The sequence below is a fragment of the Oncorhynchus kisutch genome, linkage group LG1 (assembly GCF_002021735.2).
Source record: "Oncorhynchus kisutch isolate 150728-3 linkage group LG1, Okis_V2, whole genome shotgun sequence".
NCBI lineage: Eukaryota > Metazoa > Chordata > Actinopteri > Salmoniformes > Salmonidae > Oncorhynchus > Oncorhynchus kisutch.
Genome location: NC_034174.2, coordinates 50696535 through 50720195, shown reverse-complemented (window position 1 = coordinate 50720195; position 23661 = coordinate 50696535). Strand labels below are relative to the sequence as shown.

Below are 23661 nucleotides of genomic sequence, written 5' to 3'. Positions count from 1 at the left end.
TGCTAAAGTAAAAGTAAAGTGTCACTCATATTATGGTCTAATAAAAATGTATTTACTTCTGCCACCTACAAACCCCAAATTTAGCACCTGTGTGTATTTTTGTGGTTGCAGTACAGTTACCATGGTAATGTTTCTCAGATGGATTCTATGAGGGGACGAGGGTTAGAGTGTCTGGGGAGCCCCGTGTGTTTTTATTTTGAGGGAAGGAAACATTGTTGTTTTTATTTAGCCAGGTCAGCCGTGTAGAAACAGACCTCAGCATTAGAGTGGGATTTACACTGAGAAGGAGGCAGCCATTTTCCAACTCACTCAGCCCACATTATAAAAGAAAACACCCTATAGCACTGCAGGCAACAGTAAACGCTCGGGCAATAACCTGCGCTTTGAAGTTACTCAATTATTCAAATCCATCCACATTTTTATTTTGCCCCCTCAAAGGGGAGTTTGGAGGATGCAAGGAGTTTTGGTGTATGATTTGGTTTAGACATGTGTATGGGACTTTGAAGTTCATATGAAAAAATATGTAAATTACATGTTGGTTACCTCTGTTGAGGTGATTGACGCAACAGATGCAAATGCTGATAGATTGCCAATAGCTTTTTTAATATAGTTTTTAAAAAACATGACATTACCATAATAGTATAGCAGTGTGAGTGAAGCTAGCACAGAGCTCGACCGATTATTTCATTAAGTATCTTCCAACTTTGATCCTTTATACGAGACCATTTTGCTGCCCTCATCCTACTTCCCTCATTCTACTCTTTTGTTTTAACAGCATTCTTGTTGGTACTTATATATTTATTGCATTACATTGGTTTGTTTGCAAGCCCTCAGAGTCACGTTGTATAAAGGTAATTGCAATGTTGTGGTTAAGTAGCCATAGCAACAAAAATTTTTTTTTATCTTGCTTGTTATATATAACATTTTACATTAAGACACTGAAAAACAATCCTCATTACTTTCCATTGAACAAGTTGTAGGGGTTGGACCAAAAGACCGTCCTATTAAGTTTATACTGTAGGCAGTAAAATGTGTGTGTCTTTGTGTGGTATGTAAAGGGAAGGGCAGGGGGGGGACTCCTTTCCAGCAAAATCAAGGAAGGAAGTCATCTAAGACTTAACTGGCAGAAATAATGAAATTGAAAAAAGAAAAGGAAACTTGAAAAATGCAGGAATATTTCAAATTTCCTGTTGAAAAAAAATTATGGTAAAAGTAAAACCTTTGCGTATCTTTTCACACTACACATCTTAATCAAATATATTAAAATCATTTTTAATAATCTGATATTTGATATTTTTTTATTTTATATATTCAAATGATATATTCATTTTGTCAGACATACTTAAAATATATTGGTAAATGCCAAACAGCAATTGCACCTAAAATATTGATGGGCCGCATATGACCTATGTATAAAGTTAAGTGATTAACTCTTTGTTATAGTACAGTTCAGATGGGACAGTCACAGTAGGCTTTACCTGTTCACCTTTTCTTGTTCTTATACAACTTCATCATATGGTAACATGTATATAGGAGGTCGTATAGCATTTATAAGGCCATATCCACATGATACCATAAGTACAGTATATACTGCGTTCTATAGAAGGTGAACACATTTTGAAGTTTATCTGTATTTAAAGTAAGCCTACATCTGTGTGACATCGATATCCATTGTTGCACTTTGCATACAGGAAAAAACGGCTATTAGGAAAATACCCATTCAGCCCCAAACATACTTTGGTTCATGAGTATTTATAAAAAAGAAAGTACAAAAAAAAAATACGTGAATGAAAAGCGAACATCTTGATTTAGTAGAGAACCAGATGGCTGCTTTGACATTAAAAAGGCGCTTTGGCATTTTGGAGAAGGCAGTTTCGGAATGATTTCCGAGGAACTTCCGCAAAATGCAGTACAAAGCCCACAGATATTTAAGCAATATCCATTGCAATTTACTGTTTTATTTACAAACTGAAACATATGTCTCTGGACCTTTGGCTTATTTTCCCTTTTCCCCACTCTCTTTCTTCTTCCTCTCTTTTACTGCTAAACCATCTCTCTCTCTCTCTCCCCCCTTTCTTTATAAGTAACATCAGGTGATTAACCCCTTCACTTGGCAGCAGTACAGTAGGATGGCCGACCTTCAGGTTCAATCAATGTTTGCCTCTCCGACTCTTTTGTTTTCTGTGCTGCTTCGCCCATGGACCACAGAACCTTGCATCTGAAACATTTTAGGAGACACATTTTTTTGCCGTTCTGAGCACAAAGGGATATGCCATGGCAGGGGCAGGCGTTTGAAGTGGCTTCATAGGGAGAACCAGTACCAGAACACGTAGCCGAACATAACTTTCGTAAGGTAATCTAATCTAATGGAAAAGGGGGATTGATTTGACTTTAAAAGTATTACGCTTTGAAGCTAGCTACAGAGTCATGTTGATATTTCTAATGCAATTGCTCTGTTCTACGAATGGTGATACACAGGGCCTGGTCAGAGACATCTTCTGGGTTTACTCTAATGCGTTCGATGTGTTCAGATTGAAATGAATTCTCCTCATGCCCAGTTGGTGCAGTGTGATCCACCCACTCACTCATCAATGCATTCCGACTCCTTGAGGGGTAGCAATAGATCACTATCCAATCACCCCCTCCACTGTAATGTCTGTGATCTAAGGTTGCCTCAGTTGGATGGACCATCCAGAGACATTCCCATCTATCAGATGACGGGACATTTCTTACAAGGGCCCAGCACTGGTTTTGTCACACCGTCAAGATAGAAACCTGCGTAAACCTTGTTCTAAATCTAGATTTTCTGCATATTAATACCAATGGGCAACGCTAGCTGGCTTAATGTGCTGTGCGTCAAGTAGTGATAGGGCACTTGTTCAGTCTACGGTCATCTTGTGACAAGTGTGAAAGGAGTTAGCAATGCTAATCTAGCTAAGGCTAGCGTTCACTACATAGTTCTGCTTGGCTGTGATTTGGAGTGAGCTATGCTAGCCTAGCCTAACGTGCTCTATATAGTTCTGCTTGGCTGTGAACTCCGCTGGGACTGTTTGTAATGTGCCATGGATGGACCCTGGGACTTAAACACTGTAATCAGAGCCAGCGCAGGATATTGGCTAAATTACACATGAAAGCAGGGACATTTAAGGGAAGCTTAAGTGCTAAATATTTTTATAAATTATAGCCTAATATAGAGAGATAAGTCTCAGGCAAACTGTAATAACACAGGTTAGCACGCAGAAGTGGAGAAAAACCCCCGCTTTTAAAGCAGGATTTTTTTTGTTGGTGCTGCCTTGCTCTGTCCACACACACACATGCGGCACAGCGACAAACTGTGTGTGTGTGTTTTCAAAGGACCAGATTTGCCATAAGAATACATTGATTTCATTTCATTAGCCATCAAAAAGAAAAGTGGAGGAAAAATCTATTTTGCTGGCTGTTGAAGTGAATAAAAGTGCCCCAGACCTGCCTCTCTCCCAGCTTCAAAGCCCTCAACCCCTCATCACTACTTATAGTCTATATCTATATACATCACCGTTCCTCCTCTGTTCACCACCCCCGTCCTTCACCGCCGTGCACCCTCACTCTCCACCCACCCCCTCTAAGTCGATACCCCACAGGATGTCCTGCTCTACAGGGGGAAATGGGTCCCAGATGTCTGCTTGTGTCCCATGGGCTCCAGAGGAGGGATGGAGCAGTAGCGGTAGGAGGGATGGGTAGGGGGAATGGGGCGAGCGAACTTTTAAGGTGAGAAGTTTGGTGAAGAGTATATTCTCTGACTCATTTTCAACGGGAACTACATTACTCAATGCTTACATATTATGATAGAAGGTCCACATGCCATCGATCAGTTGTCTCTCCTCAACATTTTCTAAGAACTTTACAGGAAGGCAGTAATTGAATTGACAGTATTATGGGTTTAAGAAAAGGTTTTTTCTTCGTTGTTCAAAAACTTCAAAAGTCCGTCCTCATTCAACATACGCATTCCTCGGTACAGTATTTCAGTACTATGGATCAGTTCGGACTGAACCATATGTGCCAAACTTAAAGTGGACATTACGATTGCCTGTGCTCCTCTTTGATATCGAAGCCATCTCTATATACAGTGGGGGCCGAAATTGTTTGAAAATAAATACTTCTTATACTGAGGTATATTGTATGCAAAAAATAAATATTATTTTATGCTAACACAATTGCTCAGATAAATAGATTTTTTTTAAAAGGTGGCGGTCAAAATGATTGACACCCTTAAATATTCTTATGAGTAAACTAGTCAACAAACTCTACAAACTTGTTGGAGGAATTAGCTTTTTGTTTTGGTTGTGTTTCAGATTATTTTGTGTCCAACAGAAATTCATTATAAATAATGTATTTTGGAGTCACTTTTATTGTAAATAGGAATATAATGTTTCTAAACACTTCTACATTAATATGGATGCTACCATGATTACAGATATTCCTGAATGAATTGTGAATAATGATGAGTGAGAAATTACAGAGGGTCAAAGATCATACCCCCAAGACATGCTAACCTCTCATGTTATTATTAGATAATGGTGAGAGGTTAGCATGTCTATATTTATAAGAATATTTAGGGGTGTCAATAAAAAAATGTATTATTTGTTAAACAAAATCTCTTTCTCTGTGTAATTGTATTAGTATAAAAAAATATCATTTCCCAATTTTCTTGAGCATACATTATAGCTCAGCATTTGAATGATTTGTTTTATGCAGTCATTATTGCTCATCTTTATCAAGGGTGTCAATAATTTCAGACCCCACTGTATATCCCTTTGATATGGTGCAGTCTATTTGCACCTACAGGAGAGGTTCGTTATTACCCCCCGAAAATAAAAGTCAAAAGAGAAACGGGCCGGAGTGTTTAGTGAAACATTATGTAGAGACTCTGACAAGGAAATGAAATGTGCAACATCAATCAGCCTATGAGGACGGAGATCAAACGGCCCTCCACACTCCTGCATCTGGTTCTGTTTGGACTGGCCTTTCTTTTTTCTCTTCCCCTCCTTTCTTTCTTTCTTCTCTCTTTTCCCTTCCTTTATTCCTCTCCCATTCTCTGTCCCTCTCTTTCTTTTCCCCTCTGTTCTGCGCGAGGGGTGCGCGTTTCCATGCTGTTCCTGTTAGGCTGTCGTTCGCTCATTCTTTCCATGATGGTGGCATGGAGGCATGCTCTGCTAAGGTAAGCAACCCCAAGGTTAGCCCTGGACGGCCCAACACAACAATGGGCTACGTGTCCCTCTTCACAAATCCACTGTCTTCAGGGAATTGACCTGGGAATTTTGGTTAAACATGTTAAAGGGCCCGTTGTGTAAATAAGACCTGTTACAATTCCAATGTGATGTTCACTTTGGCAACAATGCAGTATTAGCATGTATAAACCTTTATAATCTCTTGTAATAAGACTATGTCAGATTACATGTCAACATTTCAACAGACTGAAATTGGCTAGTATATAGTCAGGATCAATATGAGATTATTATAAGACATTATACGTGCATTTGACATGATCTTAACAAGTCTTACATTGCATTTTAACTGCAGCATAATGCAGTATACCTACATGCTACAGCACAGTGTTACCTCCACTTTGCTACTTTAGCTGCTGGAATTCCTATTCTGATTTGATGGAAGTTGAGTGGAGTTGATCCCAGCTCTCTTCAATAGGCCCAAATTAAACGTGCCCTTTGCAATCACAGAGTTCACTAACCCTTCTCCAACCCCCCCCCACAAATTCTCTATCTTTCTTCAAGTCCTGCTATAAAGCTGTCATAAGACAAATATAACATATGTCATAACCTAAAATGACAATTCATATAAATTACTAGAAGTAACTATTCATGTCTACTGATACATTTGAAATCCACAAACTATGTTCATTGTCAAGATTTGAAATGGAAGGTTCTTTCTCATTCACTTTTTGCTGTCAACAGCTGTAACTATAGACACTGTTACGTATTCTTTATTTCTCATCCACGGTAAGAATTACTTTTGTATTATGATATAAGACAGCTGTTCTAAGCTAATGTTACACATTTATGAGTTTGACTCTTGCAGAAATCGAGAGTAATGTTAAAGTATTTTAAATGGGAAATCTTAAGGATTGCACCTTTACGGATGTGTAACAACACTGTCAGGCATGAAACGGTAAACCTATGCAACAGTTGGTTTTAATGCATATTATTGTCATATTATGTCATTTAAAAATATATATATTTAACCTTTCTTTATTAACTAGGCAAGTCAGTTAAGAACACATTCTTATTTTCGAATGACGGCCTACTGGGGAACAGTGGGTTAACTGCTTTGTTCAGAGGCAGAACAACAGATATTTACCTTGTCAGCTCGGGGATTCAATCCAGCAACCTTTCGGTTACTGGCCCAACGCCTTAACCACTAGGCTACCTGCCACCCCCCACACCCCCCCCAAAGAAAAAGCAGTATACAGAAAATAGTCATCCTATTTGTTTTAGTTTCAGTAGATATATATCCTTGACATATTGACAATTCTATGTGTGTGTGCATGCGTTTCTACGTGCATTTGTATGAGTGTGTGTGTTGTTCCTTGTGGTGTGGCCCTGCAAGCCCAGATGTGTGTTCCCTTGGGTTACTGGTGTGGAGAGAGAACATGTGTCTACTCCGCCAGAGGGCATGGATGGCATAATTAGCAGCCCTCTCACCTTAGTGGTCACAGGGTCAGAGCTTATACAGGGTCAGAGCTGGGCCATCCCCATGGCTACATCTCTCCCATATAGTGTTTGCAGTGGATAATACATGGCGACGAAATTATTTAAATGGAGACACCCATTCTAGTTATTCTATTTCTATGGGATAATGATGGGAACATTAATACGGTAGATTTACCTGTCTATTTTGAAAAGTTATTTAGAAATTCATATATTGACTGATCTTAATGTACTTTTGATTTACTAGGTTGTGTGGCATATTTTCTATTTTTATACTGAGAAAATGTCAATTCTCTGTGGCAGTATGGTATTAAGGTTTAAAGGTCATGAACAGGAAAAATCATGTTTAATGAAATTGGATAATACTTGAAGGAAACCAGATCAAAGTATGAAAAATGACTGTTGCTTCTACATTGATAAAGTTTGATCATAAAGTTACTGGTCTCCTCCCCCATGTCAAACACTTGGATTCACAATTAAGGTGACAAGGTGACATCACCTTAACTCTCATTTTAATACACCAATGTTAACATTAAATTATCTTACCTAATTCAAATAAGTACCGCCTTGAAACCAACATCGGAGAAGGCGTGTTTGCAGAGGGGCGCGGTTTAAATAGCTAAATAGCTACTCTACTCATGACAAAATTTGACTGTAAGGGAGTCAACAAATATAATTCAAATTGACCCTATTCATCGATGGCAAAGATACTTATATGTTTGAGCTTTCATCTGTGTCTGGTGTTAGATAGTTACAGGCTAGCTAGGTCTTCAGACAGCATGGAACAAAGGGGGGGAAGGGACTTTCAAAACTCAGACGCTGTTGTCAAGTCAACACATCCGTCAGTGTTGCTATGAACCGCATCACAAGAGACATGCTAAATGGGAGATGAAGAAAACCTACGTATAATTGATGCAATTTCAATGTTTTTTGAGTTGCTTTGTGTACCACCACATTTGCTTGAGATGATTTTACTGCAAGACTGCTCACTGCATCCAAGTTGCTTGACATTTCAAAGAGCTGTCAGTCGAGGCAAGCTCCCGCCCACTCAGTATTTTCACAATGACTGTTCAGGACTTTTCAAATAATAATCACAGTGGTGTTTTTTTTAAGCTTGTGTGAGCTGTCTTGGTGAAATGTCTATTTAGGTATTTTTGTAAACAGAAACGCAAGATCACTGTTTGTGAAAATCTGTCTAAAGATATTAACCACATGTTATTTTCCCCGACTGGCACTGAGGAGTGACCCTTGGCTCGAGGGATGTGTTTTTATAGTATCATGTGATAGATATTAACTATGGCACACACATATTAGGGAGATCACTTTGACACACTTTTAATAAATAATAAACACTTAATCCTATATCTTTATATAGAAAACTGTGGTCCTTGAGATATCATGCATCAAATTTTTTCAGTGTAAACTTAGTTTTAGGTATTACATCGACTTAATCTTCACATACCAAAGCATTCACATGTCAGCATATTCATGCAGTACTAACACAATGGCTTTTATCGTCCCCCTTAATCAACAAAGAAAATGTTTCATGTCTTAGAAGTTGAAGAGCATCACAGACCTATGAGTCTCAAAGCATGTAATTAATTGATGAGAAGAGAGACAAGAGACAAACAGACAAGCGGGTGCAGGAGAAAGCCAGGAGAGCTCCAGCCGCAGAAATCTGGAACCTATAAAGACGTGGACAACTTCAGCAGCTTTTAACAAGGCCTCTCGCAATTGGCTGAGAAGGCTACTTACCCCCTTTTAAGCCATCCACCAACCTCAAGCTCACTTCCTGCTTCCAAACCACACCCAAAGAAGCCGGTGCTGTCCAATCGCAGCTGCCCGTAGGCCCAGAGTATGCGGGCGAGTATAAAGGGACAGGAGTTAGCCCAGCAAAGCAGATGGTTTGTTGTTGTTCTGCATGCAGGTTGAGGAGATGGGAAACTCTAGGTGAGGAATTCAGCAAAGAGACACAGGGAGAGACAGAAGTTTTGACTGGGAGTAAAGCCAAAACCTATGGATCTTCAACAGATTGCAGATTAGAAGCGTGAAGTATATCGGCCTCATTCTTCTTGGTTTCACTGGAGGAAGAAGACTTCTAGGCCTTTGACTCTCTATCAGAACTTCCTGGGATAACGGTTGTCCCACACGGCTAACTGAAGAAGAGAAAAGACCGGGAAAGAGAGAAATAAAGTGCAAAAACCACCCTGCCTCGGAAGGGGAAGAAGGACGGTGGTCCTAAGAGGGAGGAGGAGATGCGCGAGGAGGTGTCCTGCGCCAACTCCCCCGAGGGGGGGCTGGGGGCCAGCGAGGAGGAGCTGGAGAGGGGCTCCAAGAAGAGCGGGCAAACAGGGGGCCGAAAGCGGGTGCCGTACCACAAGAAAGACAATCTGGGTCGGGCCGAGGAGAGGGCCATTGTCAGCGGGAGCCCCAACAGCCTGGTTCCGTCGGGGCCCAAGCGGCAGAAGAAGCAACAGAACTCCCCCATGGCGGTGGTGTGTGTGGCCCCTTCCTCGCTGAGCTCCAGCGGCCTCGGCTTAGGTTCGGGCGGTGAGCCCTTCGAGGACCTGCACACACAGCGAGTGATCGCCAACGTGCGCGAGCGCCAGCGTACGCAGTCGCTGAACGACGCCTTCGCCTCGCTGCGTAAGATCATTCCCACGCTGCCATCGGACAAGCTGAGCAAGATTCAGATCCTGAAGCTAGCGTCGCGCTACATCGACTTCCTCTACCAGGTACTGCAGAGTGATGAGATGGACGCCAAGCTGGCCAGCTGCAACTACTTGGCCCACGAACGGCTCAGCTATGCCTTTTCCGTCTGGAGGATGGAGGGCGCCTGGGCCATGTCAGCCAGCCACTAGTGTCCCCTATCTGTCCTGCTCTACCCGTCCTGTTCTGTCCTAACCCCACTATCTCTGTCCTCCACCTAAGCCACTATCTCTGCCCCCTCTTGTAACCCCTAACCCACTATCGATGTAACCCCTAAAGCCACCATCTCTGTCCTCCTTTAAGCCATTATCTCTGCCCCTCCTTCTAACCACAACCCAGAGTCACTGTTCACTTCCCAACCTTTTTACCCATTCTGTCCCAATGTGTCACTCACCTATCCACTGCCCCATCACTCCCACCATACCCGTTCACCATTCGACCTTGCCCCTCCCCTTCCGCCTCAAATGCCCCCTGACAATGTAGCCCCTAACTCCACAAGCGTCTACGGTGCACCCCTGCAGGTATGTATAAAAAAACACATACACACACACACACACACACACACACACACACACACACACACACACACACACACACACACACACACACACACACACACACACACACACACACACACACACACACACACACACAGTGTCACATATGTCCAAACAGCCAGGTCTGTGGTTTCCCAAAAGTATCTTAAGTATATTGTTAAAACCTTGGCAGGATCATCGTTGAATCTGTGCGCTGTTATTATATATATATTTTTTTCAGATTTACCATGAGGTTATACCTTGACTTTGACGTTTTTTTTTATTTTTATGAACATGAATGACAACAATGATGAGAGCATGTGTTATCATTCAATACACCGGTAAGAAAAGGGGACACATCTGACATATTTGTGCATCGAAGTAATGTAAATATGCCTTTTCTAATTACATTTAACCAACCAAGTGGCCCTGGGGGTGATTCACAATGCAGGATCGTTAGCAAGCTAACCTTAGTAAACATTGCCAAACAAAGGAGGATTTCCGACTCCAGCATGTTTAGAAAAGCGAGTTTTCTGTAATGTTCAGGTATTGATTTGCATCTTCCTCTAAGGAAGGCTGTTTTTATTTGTTTTGATTCAAGTTTAGTTACGTTAAATGGTAAGTGGGAATGAGTAGGAAATAGTGCATATTGTTTTTAATTTAATATGGCAAAATGTGCGGAATAGGTAAAAAGGTACAGCCTAATCCTAATCGATCAGTGGGGAAATGTATTTGATAAATGTCACATGTCCACTGCAGTTGTGCGTGAGTGCATGCACATCTCTGTGTGTTGGTAACTATTGTATAACTTTTAAAAAATGTATATATTTTTTTAACATCATACAAATTAACAACACAGTTCAAACAAAATGACAAATGATGAAATAAGTGTATTTGTATACTAGTCTAAATGACAAATTATAACACCTAGTAATGTTGGATCATAATTACAATATAGAATATTACATTTGCCTTCAAATTTTTATTTCAACATATGGTGTGCAGTTTGACAATTTTGACAAGATGACAAACATAAAAAAAAAAACTATTTTATCAAATGATCAAATATCAAATTATTTATATACAGTAATTATAGTATAATAATTGTCTCCTTTTATCATAGAATGTATTATCAATCAAATTGGCTAAACATTAAAACAATAATATTTAAGTTACACAAATATTGTTGCTACAAAATGTCGTATTTCATGAAAAAAGCATTTTAATGAAAGATGTTACTCTAATATGTAACAGATTAGCATAACTCTGAATCATTTTACACTTTTGACATAAATATTTAGCTATCTGTCTTGGTGTACTCTTAAGATAAGAAAAGAGAATGCCTGACTATAATTTTCTGTTTTACATAATAAATACCAGTAGCCCACTAGCTGAAAATAAAATTATTGTTATAGTGACAATATAACACTTTAATTGCGCAAATAAATATATATATATATATATAATATCATATAACATTTTCAACAACGAAAAATGGTTAAGTACATCAATGATCGTTGAATTTTATTTTATTTATTTTTACCATGGACTCAGTCTTAACAAAATTGTTGTACTTTTTAAGTATTTTTATCCAGAGCCTTATCTAACATACCTCAGGCAGACTAGACCAGAGGAAACAGAAACCGGGATCCTGCACAGGTATATCAGGCGAAATAAAGAGAGGGAAAGGGAAGGAAAGAGAAAAAGCAGATCTCCGTCCCTCTCTCTCTCTCCTTTTCTCCCCTGCAGCCTTGCCCTTTCTCCTCCAGGATCTTGTATCCAGTGTCGTGCAATCAGGCCCTGCCGGGTCCCAGACAAGCAGGAACCTTTAGATTGGAAACAGTTGTGAGGCATTAGGAAGGTGTATGTGCCAAGGGAGAGTTTGATGGTGTGTGTGTGCGCGAGCCAATGTATATATGGTGTGTGTGTGTATGTATGTGTGTGTGGGTGCGCGTGTGTGCTTGTTTACGTGGAGTTTTGGTGTGTTTGTGTATCACTGTGTGTAGCCTATACACTGGTATGTGTGTACTTGTGTGTTTACATGTGCATGTCTGTGTGTGTGTGTGTGTGTGTGTATACATACATGTGCGTGAGTGCATGCCATTTCTTCGATATTATCTGACTTTGTTATCTGCCTTTCCTCTCAGTCTCTTGAAAAATCACAAAGTAAACTTTGCGGAATTGGCGGACACTCACTCTTCTGAACGGAGATAAGAAGCTACAAGATAAGCGTTAATTAAAAGATAAAAGATGAGTGTGGGCTAACTGAAAAGCCTATCAGATAACCAGGAAGACAGGATGAAAAGGGAGAGGTAGGAAAGAATGACGAGCCACAGAAAGGATGATGCGGTGCAGAGAGCAGGGGTAATCCATCAGAAGCCAAACTGTTGGTAATCCGTCAAAAACCAAACTCATGTAAACCTGGACTAGGCTGTCAAGGGAGAGCAGCACAGGAAAGGCAAAGCTTTAGAGCAAGAACCCTCAATGTAACCCCTAACCCTAACCCTAACCCAGCGTTTCCCAAACTTGGTCCTGGGGACCCCAAGGGGTGTATGCTTTGGTTGTTGCCCTCACACTACACAGCTGATTCAAATAATCCAAGCTTGATGATGAGTTCATTATTTGAATAAGTTGTGTAATAGTGCCCTAACTCCTAACCTGAATTATAACCCTAACCTTAATTATAACCCTAACCTTAATTGTAACCCTAACCCCTAACCCTAAAATAGCCGTTTTCCTTGTGGGGACCAGCGAAATGTCCCCACTTTTCAGAATTGTCCTTGTTTTACTATCCTTGTGAGGACTTCTGGTCCATGTGCAGTCTCCAGGTGTTCCCCTTACATTACTATAAAATCCTCAACGGCCTCAAACGCCAGACTTTGAGAGTTCAACCACTGTGGTTGGAACCCCGAACCCGACACGTGGATGAGAATGTCCTTGAAGAGAAGCATAGTCATTACCTACTGTTCTGCATTCTAACATTATCCACTCACCTGTGGACAGGTAAATGAACTGAAATGGACAACTGAAATGGACAATGTCAGTATAAGGAAGACCTAAAATGGTTGTAGTTGATTCTGCTTTTAACATATTGGGGACAAAGAAGAATAAAGTGGAAAAAAAATAGAAATTCCTTCCTAAACGAAACGTGCGAGTGCGTATTTGTGTACGTTCACAGTATGCTCCCAGTGTGTGCACGAAGCATATGTTTTTTGTGCAACAAGTGTTCGGATAAGCTGTGTGTTTATGTGAGTGGTGCATCTTGGGTGCATTTGTGTGGCTGTTTTATGAGGATGTGCGTGTTGTTGGTTGCATGTATGTGTAGCATGTGGTGTGTATTTAAGCGGATATGCGTGTTACTGGCTATATGCATGTGTGTATATGTGTGTAAAAATGTGGATCTGTGTTTTGCTGTGTGTGTGTGTGTGTAGCTGTGATTTAGAATAGACTGCTGTGTTTAACCTGGCAACAACACGCAGTGCTCCACTCTGTTTATCCTCCAATTAAAGGGCTGTCACTGTTCTTCCCTCTGCCAGAACCTCTGGCTCTGCATGTGTTTGAGTTGGTTGCAGTTCCTTTGGACTGATCTTGGACCAGTCCAAAGTAACATGTGCATGTGTTTTGGGGTTTCCATTTTCACGTTGGATCTGATCTCAAACCAGCTGTTATAGGTCCTCTGCGGCACATCTGCTTTTTTTAAGAGCTTCGGAGCCTTGCAAACAGGCCGGTGGTTCCAAGAGTTGTGGGCTTCTGATACTCATCTTTATTTTTAGGGGTTTGAACTTTGAGCTGATGCTAGAGCAGGTGCTGTGTGGATGGATAGATGTGTGTGCATGGCCTGGGCTGTTCCAACAGCTGTAGTGCGTATGTAGTGTACGTAGTGCGCCCCTGAGTTATACACTTTGGGTTTGACACGTATGCAGGAGCAGAGCACAAACCAAGTGGGAGTGTGTAGAATCAATAGGCCAAGTTAAGATATTGGTCTAATGCAAAGGGAGGTATGATATAGCTCTCAATCTATTATCAATACAGTGTTACAGTCCATGTCAGGCAATAGGCAACAAAACAATATACATCATCCATGTGTTAAAGGTATAGCTCAGCAAAATTGCATATTTAGATAGGAAACACATATCTAAATGATGCAATATCACCGAACTATCCCTTTTAAGTTGTTGTACACACAGGTTTAACAGGAGTAGGCCTCTGTCTTAGAGGCGTTGCAGATGAGGTCAATGTGGCGTAGGAAGACTAAAATGCTCCTATGCAAAGTGTGTGTGCATGTTTGTGCCTAAAACTGCATCAGTTGCTCCTTTGTAAATCAGCCACACTTAACTTTTCATTTTGGGAGAAAGGGAGATACAAAAATGCCAAGCAGGCTCGACAGGATAGCTATTGTTACTCTGCCCAAATGCAGGCAGAAGAATGGGATCTACTGTACTTTTGTTCAAAGTGACGCTAAGATCACACAACTTGTTATTTGCTGCTGTAGCGTACCTCTATTTGGTATACCGAGAAAACAAGTCATTCCTGGCAATTAGTGCATTAGGACGTAAGCACAGCCATCTGAAAGAGGACACCCACAAACACACATGCTTACTGGACAGCTTTCTCTCTCTTGTCTTTGTCCCTCTTCCCTTTTCTCTCTTCCTCTCTCTTATCTTTCTCTCTCAGCATGAAAAGAAACACTGTAATTACATACAATTGGGAACACTCCAGATGGAATATTTGCTTGTTTAAACAAGATAAATAGCAGAAGTTTAGCGATGTTGGCTTTTTTTTTTTTACACTATGTGAGAAGAATTAGCTTTGTTTGCCGGTTTATGTGTTTGTTTGGGACAACGACTTGCACGCACGACACATGAACGACTTCTCTGCGGATTTTCGCTCTCAGATATTATTTTCCTATACCGACAAAATGTACACATCCATGTCGGTTTCTTCAGTAAAACATTTTTTTTTTTTTAAGAAGTTTTTTGCATCAGGCTGTGTGGTTGAATTAGGCTGAGATATGAGGTATAAAACGCTAAAACCAAGATAGAAACTGTTGTTGACGCAGTATATGTTTCTTTCTCTTTTTTTTAGGAAGGACGCCAAATGGATGGACTCATCTCCCTCTCTTTAAAAGGTCTGTTCCTGTCGAACCAGTAGTTCCCCCCCGCTATACCCTTATCTCCCCTTCTTTGGAAGCCCTGCCCCACAGACATATGGGCATTGGACCGGACACATGCTTCGGTTTAAGGACAGATATCCAGTCGACTCTCCTTTTGCAGCCTGACAGACAGTATGATAATGCCAACATACAGTATGTGACAAACTTCGGAACTGAAGTGAGGAGGATACGTAAGGGTCACATGATGAACTTTCTGTACGTTAAAAACGTCCAACGCATCGGCCTGTCCCTGTCCCTTTATGCCACTTCAAAAGACTCTTTAAAAGAGGAAGATTCTTTGACCACTGAGATGACTTGTGATCGTGATAATTGCAGTGATGATCGTCATAAGGATGCCAGAGTAATCGATAGCTGGTGGTCCCAGCCCAACGAATGTTTACAGCAAAGATGCTTATAAGCTTTAGGCTTTTCAACCTCAAATGTATAGGTAGGAAAAGCCAAAGAAGCCTGACGCACATTTTCAGCAGTTGTATAAACTAATCGGCTTGATTTCTGTTGCCTTGTACATGTTTTTCTCTGTGTTGCATTATTTCCCTTCACAGCGAATGGATTTAGCATGTGCATATGCATATTACATTATAATGACTTTATATTAGAGTAATTAAGCAATAATCTATGCAGGCAACCTGTAATACATGAGTAATGCACACAGTTTTGTAGCATGCACAGATTATGGATAGATTAGACATAGACATAGTGGATAGATTCCACTAATGTCTTTCTGATATATTGTTACTTGTCTGTAGGATTTAAGTATGAAAAACGTAATATGCAAAACAACAATGAAATAGTACATTACATAAAGAGTAACAGATAACATTTTGTTGTACTTTGTGCAAGTGACGGTCTAGTAGTTTTAAATGCAAGACGAGAGGAAAATATAGTTTGAATATTGTAAGTTTAGTAATTCCTCAGGATTTCTCTTTAAGATAGGGTATTGCAGTATGTGCATAGTACTATCAGTAAATGTATTAAGAATGGAAATCAGTGTGATGTACTTTTTAAAAAACATTTGATAAATTCAGATTTTGTGCTACTGGGTATTGTTAGGTCACGGCAATGTTATCTGATATACTGTCGCCAGAAAATGTAGTTTGTCAATATTTTTTCATCCTAATGCTCAGCTGTGGTTCTCTTAGATTTTTTTTGTCTCCAGCTTTTCATTACATGAGCTCCTGTGGAAAATAATAATAAATGCTGTTTTAATAAAATACCACTGAAATAGTCTGGAAAAAAGCACATTTTCAAAGACACGTTGCATCTTTCTGTCTCATAGAAACTTGTCTAACACTGTGCACATATTGAGAGTGTAGTATGCATAACAAAGAGTACATGGATAGACAAGACAATGTCTTATATCTTATAAAACAAGATACAAAAGAAGTGGATAGCAATACCCTTTGTATTTGGACACAGCAAGGCAGGATCCAAGATTTTTGTCAAAATGTGTTACATTACCAAGTCATGTGTTTTTACATTACCGAAATAGCTGAGTGCTTGGTGTCCAGTAAAAAAAAATTGGTGTCCAGTAAAATATTGCCCAATATTTCAAACATTATTGAAAGGATACAAAATATACACTTCAGAAAAAAACTATGTTGAGAACTTGAATTACCCTTTTATTGAGGAAAACAGTTTATAGAAAAAAATATAGAAAAAAACCAAAACACAACATTATTTTTTACTGTACAAGTACAAACCAATAAAGACAAACAGTGAGAAGAAAATCCCTATCTAATCTCTACTTGGCTTGTTTTCTAAATTAAGATTCAGTTCAATAAAGCATCCTTTCTATAGGTTTGTCAGTATAATTCAAAGCACAGGATGTCTGTATTTTGGTCTCAGTAGCTATCGACAACATCAATAACCAACCACTCAGAGGAAGAGCAATAATTCATATTAAGACAATTAAAGGGATTGTTGATTCTCAAAAAATAGAATTGCATTTACAGAACACAAATATTCTCAGAAGAATTGAATCAAACCGGAAATAAACCACAATAAAATATGAAATAGGACCTTTCTGAAAAAGATATCAAGAATGTATTTGTGGTGGCCATTTTGTTCTACTTGATCATAGGTAAATGTATTATTTCATTCTCAATGATGTCGTTTTCACATTGTCAATGTCATTAATATCATACATATATTGCAGGGTCTTGTCAAGTACACTCTTTAAAAAAAGGTCCTATCTAGAACCTAAAAGGCTGTCCCCATAGGAGAAGTCTTTGAAGAAACCTTTTTGGTTTCATGTAGAACCTTTTTGGGTTCCATGTAGAACCATTTCCACAGAGGGTCCTACATTGAACCCAAAAGGGTTCTACCTGGAACCAAAAAGGGTTCTATCTGGAATCAAAAATAGTTATCCTTATGGGGACAACCGAATAACCCTTTTGGAACCATTTTTCTAAGAGTGTAAGGTCTTGGTTGTATAATGTATATTATACAGCACCATTATAAACTATAACATGATAGTTCAAATTAACCAGTAGCACCATCAGATTTTCATAAAACACAATACATAAGCACAGCACTGCAAAGGAATTAAAAGGACAACATAGAAATCTATTACATCATTATCTCATGGAAAGGGCCAACAAGAAATTTGGTGATATTTAGCTGCAAAATCTCTGTTTAGATACAATTACTATCAGGAATTCACAAGAATCTTTGAAGTTATGCTCAGAGGCCCTACCAGTCCACGACTGGCATAATGTTCCCATAAGACTTTTAGGCTTTTATTTCTCTCAACCTGTGTCCAATTGTTCTACATGGAAAGTCAACTAGCTCAACAAGCTAACTCCGACGGCTAAATGCTAACTGTCCAACAGCACTTTGGTCCAGGAACAAAAATCATTGACTGTTTTTGTAAATAGAGTGGTTTCAGATATGAACAAATCCTAGTTCACCTGTCTTTTAGATTTGTAGAAAAGCAAGTATCAAGAAATACAGCCTATAGATATATAAAATAGAGCAGGCATGTCAATCAATCCACATGTTAAAATACTGGTCTTTGTGAAATCACAACAGAACAACACAAAAAAACAAAAAATCAATCCACATGTTAAAACACTGGTCTTTGTGAAATCACAACAGAACAACAATTTAAAAAAAGGCATCGCCAGAGTGGACTACACGTAAAAAATAGGTCATTTTACTAAAGCACAATTCCAATACTTAAGACATCGTAAGTGCATTTCTTTTTTGTGAGTCCGGTGTTGTCTACATACAACTTTTAAGTGCCATCCATAGTTAAACAACTCATTTATAGTAACTGATCTGAAGTCCATTCAACTGTTTTAATAATCTGCGTTAAACCCAGCACCATTATTATAAAAACATTTTTTTTAAACTTTATGTTAACCCTCGCAAGCTGCCAGCCCAGACAGCATACCAATCTGCGTCCTCAGTGCATAACAGACCAGCTGGCTGGAGTGTTTACAGACATATTCAACCACTCGCTATCCAGGTCTGTTGTCCCCACTTGCTTCAAGATGTCCACCATTGTTCCTGTACCCAAGAAAGCTAAGATAACTGAACTAAATGACTATCGCCCCATAGCACTCACCTCTGTCATCATGAAGTATTTTGAGAGTCTCGTCAAGGACCATATCACTTCCACCTTATCCGAGACCAATTACAATTTGCATGCCACCCTAAAAAGATCCACGGATGATGCGATCACCGTTGCACTGCACACCGCCCTATCCCACGTGAACAAGAGGAATACCTATGTGAGAATGTTGTTTATCTCTGCTTTCAACACCATTAGTGCCCTCCAAGAAAATAACCTCTCCCTCAATATAAAAAAACAAAGGAGCTGATCGTGGACTATAAGAGACAGAAGAGGGAGCACACCTCCAGCCACATCGACGGGGCTGCATTTGAGAGGGTCAAAAGCTTTGAGAGGGTCAAACGTTTTTTGGGCATGCACATCACTGAGGACCTGAAATGGTCCCACCACACCGACACCATAGTGAAGAAGGCGCAACCGCGCCTCTTCAATCTCAGGCGGCTGAAGAAAATCAACACTTCTACAGATACACCATTGAGAGCATTCTGTCGCGGTGCATAACCACCTGGTATGGCACCTGCACCGCCCTCAACTCCATGGCTCCCCAGAGGTTGATGCAGTCAGCCCAACGCATAACCAGAGCCACGCTGTCTGCACTCCAGGACATTTACAACACTCAGTATCAAAGGAAGGCCAAAGAGATCATCAAGGACTTCAGCCACCTGAGTCACAGTCTGTTCACTCTGCTACCATCTAACAGACAGAGACAGTACCGAGAGTCTGAAAAACAGCTTCTATCACCAGGCCATCAGACTGTTGAACAGCCATCACTAGCCGGCTACCTGCCCGGTACTCTACCCTGCACCTTGAGACTAATGCCCCATGTACAGTGCATTCGGAAACTATTTAGACCCCTTGACTTTTTCCACATTTTATTGCGTTACAGCCTTATCCTAAAATGGATTAAATAAACATTTTCCTCCTCAATCTACACACAATACCCCATAATGACAAAGCGGGAAAAAAAGTTGTTTATAATTTTTTGCAAATGTATAAAAACATAAAAAAACTTTATTTACATAAGTATTCAGACCCTTTGCTATGAGACTCGAAATTGAGCCCTGTTTCCATTGATCATCCTTGATGTTTCTACTTGTTCGGATTCCACCTGTGGTAAATTCAATTGGAGCTCTGACAGAGCTCCAGAGTTCCTCTGTGGAGATGGGAGAACCTTCCAGAAAGACAACCATCTCTGCAACACTCCACCAATCAGGCCTTTATGGTAGAGTGGCCAGACGAAAGCTACTCCTCAGTAAAAGGCACATGACAGCCTGCTTGGAGTTTGCCAAAAGGCACCTAAAGGTCTCTCAGACCATGAGAAACAAGATTCTCTGGTCTGACTAAACAAAGATTGAACTCTTTGACCTGAATGCCAATTGTCAAGTCTGAAGGAAACCTGGCATCATCCCTACAGTAAAGAATGGTGGTGGCAGCATCATGCTGGGGGGGGGGGGGGGGTGTTCTTCAGTGGCAGGGACTGGGAGACTAATCAGGATCGAGGGAAAGATGAACAGAGCAAAGTACAGAGAGATCCTTGATGAAAACCTGCTCCAGAGTGCTCAGGACCTCAGACTGGGGTGAAGGTTCACCTTCTAACAGGACAACGACCCTAAGCACACAGCCAAGACAAGGAAGCAGTGGCTTCGTAACAAGTCTCTGAATGTCTTTGAGTGGCCGGACTTGAACCCAATCGAACATCTCTGGAGAGACCTGAAGATAGCTGTGCAGTGACGCTTCCCATCCAACCTGACAGAGCTTGAGAGGATCTGCAGAGAAGAATGGGAGAAACTCCCAAAAGGTGTGGCAAGCTTGTAGTGTCATACCCAAGAAGACTCAAGGATTTAGTCACTGCCAAATGTGCTTTAACAAAGTACTGAGTAAAGGGTCTGAAAACGTATGTAAATGTGATATTTCAGTTAGTTTTTTTTTTTTATACATTTGCAAAAATGTCTAAATAACTGTTTTTGCTTCGTCATTATGGGATATTGTGTGTTCTCGTTATGTCATTTCTTTATTTCTTGTTTGGATTATTTGTATATTTGTATTGTATTTGTATGACATTCTACTGCACTGTTGGAGCTAGTCAAATCAAATCAAATGTTATTGATCACATACACATATTTAGAAGATATTATTGTGGCTGTAGTGAATAAGCATTTCGCTGCACCTGTTATAACACCTGCAAATCTGTGTACGTGACCAATACATTTTGGATTTGATTTTGATTTGACATCCATAAACATTTATTTTGTGTGTGGTCAAGCATTGAGTAGGACTTCTCCGTACAGTATGGTGGTGTGTGTAATTGGCTGAAACAGATTTGGAACGTTTGAGCCGACTGTCTGTGTTTCCTGATTGAATTGTCTCACTGATCATATGATTCATTCCTAATAACAACTGCTGTCTGAAAGGGAGTGTTAAAAAAGACTTACCTTCACTTTGCATGTTTTTTCTCCTATAGAAGGAAAACAACTATAAAAACCTATCAGGGCCATGCTCAGACCTTTCAGGGGGCAGGTGCCCCCCTCCCCAAAAATGGCACCCCCCACCCCAAAAAAAAAGACTAATAATTCATATCTTGAAATTCCTAACGTACCAAATGCCTCTGTTGTGAAAACGTTTACATTTTTGAGCATAGTAGGGCCAGTAGTATTGTTACATTTCTGTACATGGCAGACTGGGAAACTGGTACAACCGGGCGTGTGGGTTGACACAACCAATGGACGGGCGTGTGGGTTGACACAACCAATGGACGGGCGTGTGGGTTGACACAACCAATGGACGGGCGTGTGGTTTGACACAACCAATGGACGGGGGTGTGGGGTGGCGAACTTGATGACGTCACGACGACTTGCGGGCAGTAGGTTCTGAACCACAATTAAAAATAAATAAAAATTGTACAAATTTGTTTGGGGGGGAAATTATACCACCACCCAAAAGGCCACTTTGGAGACTGGAAGGGAAAAGGGGCATATGCTTTGCACAGGTATCCGTGCACCTGAATCATAGGGTTCGTTATGTGATGATTAAAAAAATATGACCATTATGTATTGACATTTGCAATACAATATGCAATCGATAAAACTTACAATAATTCAATCAGCTTAAAAACACAAGTATGATCATTCATGTTTTTTTTATCACCAATCCCAGGAGAGCTTCAATGGGGTCTATACTGTCATTCTCTCCTTGGTTCACATAACAAAATGCACAGTGCAAAAAAATTCTGAACAAAATTCTCAGTCTCCTCTCTCTTTTTCTTCATTTTGTTGGCGACGCATAAATACGAATAACATCATCGGAAGAAGATGCGTTTTAGGTGTCCCCTGGTGAGTGTCCAATGTCTGTTTTCCTTCATAGTGACTTCCTGTGGGGACGTGGGACAACTTCCTACTTCCTTTTGTGATTCGGCCTGGCGATGCTCCGCGGTAACCTGTGACCAAGGCAACAAAAAGTTGTCCTCTTCCACAGAGAGACTCTGTTTACAGCCAGCTGTCTAGCTGGTCTTTGTCAAGTCACTTCATGATACAAGTCAAGTCGTAACCTCCCCAGTGGTGTTTGAAAGCGGTTTGGAGTAAGGGTGTATATTTCACCCTTCCAGTTTCTGCTCAGGTCTGGTGCTCCTCTCCTTCTGTGTCCTCACAATTCGCAATGTTACATGGTAATGGAGGAGTAACACACCCGGAAAGGCACGGAGTGGCATGTCAAGAACACAAGTGTTCATTGTCCTTCCTCTTGGTCCTCCTTCACACTGTTAATGGGATGTCTTCTCAGTGTGTGGTTAAGTTGCGGTCAAAGCAGGCAGGTGGTCTTAGTAAGGCCAGTAGTACTGTGTTCCGATGAGGTGTAGGAGTGTGTGAGGCGTACACTAGTCAGTTTGACTATTGAGGTCAGAATGTGGTCCGTATAGTGACAACTGGAGGCAGTGGATTCTGGTCAAGTGAAGCAGTGCCGAGTGGATGACAGTGGACGACAGTGGATGACAGTGTGTTTGTCTGTGTGATAGGTTTATCAGAAAGTGCACTTGTCTACATGGAGTCACAGTCCCCCTCCATGAGTTCATCTCTGTGTATCCTGAATAGCAGGAAGAGAGGAGAGAATAGATTTATATAGCATGCTGGTATATAGCCTATTGCAGTAGTACAGCGTTAATGTTGTATATTTCCACAGGATACAGATGTGGCAAATAGTTCTAGAGAATACGGATGCAAGTACCTTTAAGCAAATAGATGTGATGCATATGTTTGAAGACAACACCTGTTTGAATCGGGTTTTAAAAGGGAGCGAGGTGGCGGGGTCAATGTTGTGTCTTTTGTCAGGGCCTGGTATAGCTAATGGGCAAACGGAATGCTATACCTTGAGAAATATGAATGTGTTTTTGTTTTCTCACACTCTCTTCCATAGAAATTAGAACACTAATTGATTTATCTTCTGGTTCAAAAGCCATAGGGATTAGTGTTGGAAAATAGCACTCATCAAAAGCAGTATGGTGATATGCAGCTGACAGCTGAGGGCCTAATATTTGAAATGTAGTAAGGCGATGTTTTAATTGAATACATATTTTTTTTAAAGGGGTGGTTCACTGATGAGTTTCCTTTCAGTCCAGGAAAGACAATGCTAGGCAGAGGCTGCTGAGGCTGCTGAAAGTAACTAAATAACCTACATTTGCACTTAGGTCGAAAAAACAAGCCCACATTTGAATTTGGATTGAACCATCCCTTTAACTATAATTTCATGTCATCACACTTCACTTAATATTTCATTATATTATATTGATATCATATGTGACTACAGGGTGTCAGTGATGTTACCTGTCTGTTTAGACGTCTTGAGTGAAACATCCCTTTTAATATCATTTCACGTTATCACTTCACATGATATTATATTATCTTGAAATTATATGAGATGACATTGTGTCAGTGCTGTTACTACATGTTGTCAGTGCTGTTACTACATGGTGTCAGTGCT

The 23661-nt window shown here is 40.4% G+C and overlaps 2 protein-coding genes across 3 annotated transcripts in view; one reads left to right on the top strand and one right to left on the bottom strand.

Moving 5' to 3' along the window:
* The first annotated feature begins 8600 nt into the window (after positions 1-8600).
* LOC109898429 (twist-related protein 2-like) lies at positions 8601-16360 on the top strand. Its single transcript, XM_020493431.2, has 2 exons — positions 8601-9931; positions 15032-16360. Exon 1 carries the CDS (start codon positions 8957-8959, stop codon positions 9560-9562), a length of 606 nt encoding a protein of 201 aa, XP_020349020.1. The 5' UTR covers positions 8601-8956; the 3' UTR covers positions 9563-9931; positions 15032-16360.
* Positions 16361-16712: 352 nt separating this feature from the next.
* LOC109891737 (histone deacetylase 7) overlaps positions 16713-23661 on the bottom strand; it is a 97005-nt gene continuing 90056 nt past the window's right edge. For both annotated transcript variants that reach the window (XM_020484228.2, XM_020484233.2), the window contains exon 25: positions 16713-22767. In XM_020484228.2, the coding sequence (XP_020339817.1) occupies positions 22722-22767 (46 nt within the window). In that variant the 3' untranslated portion in view covers positions 16713-22721. The remainder of the gene's footprint in view (positions 22768-23661) is intronic.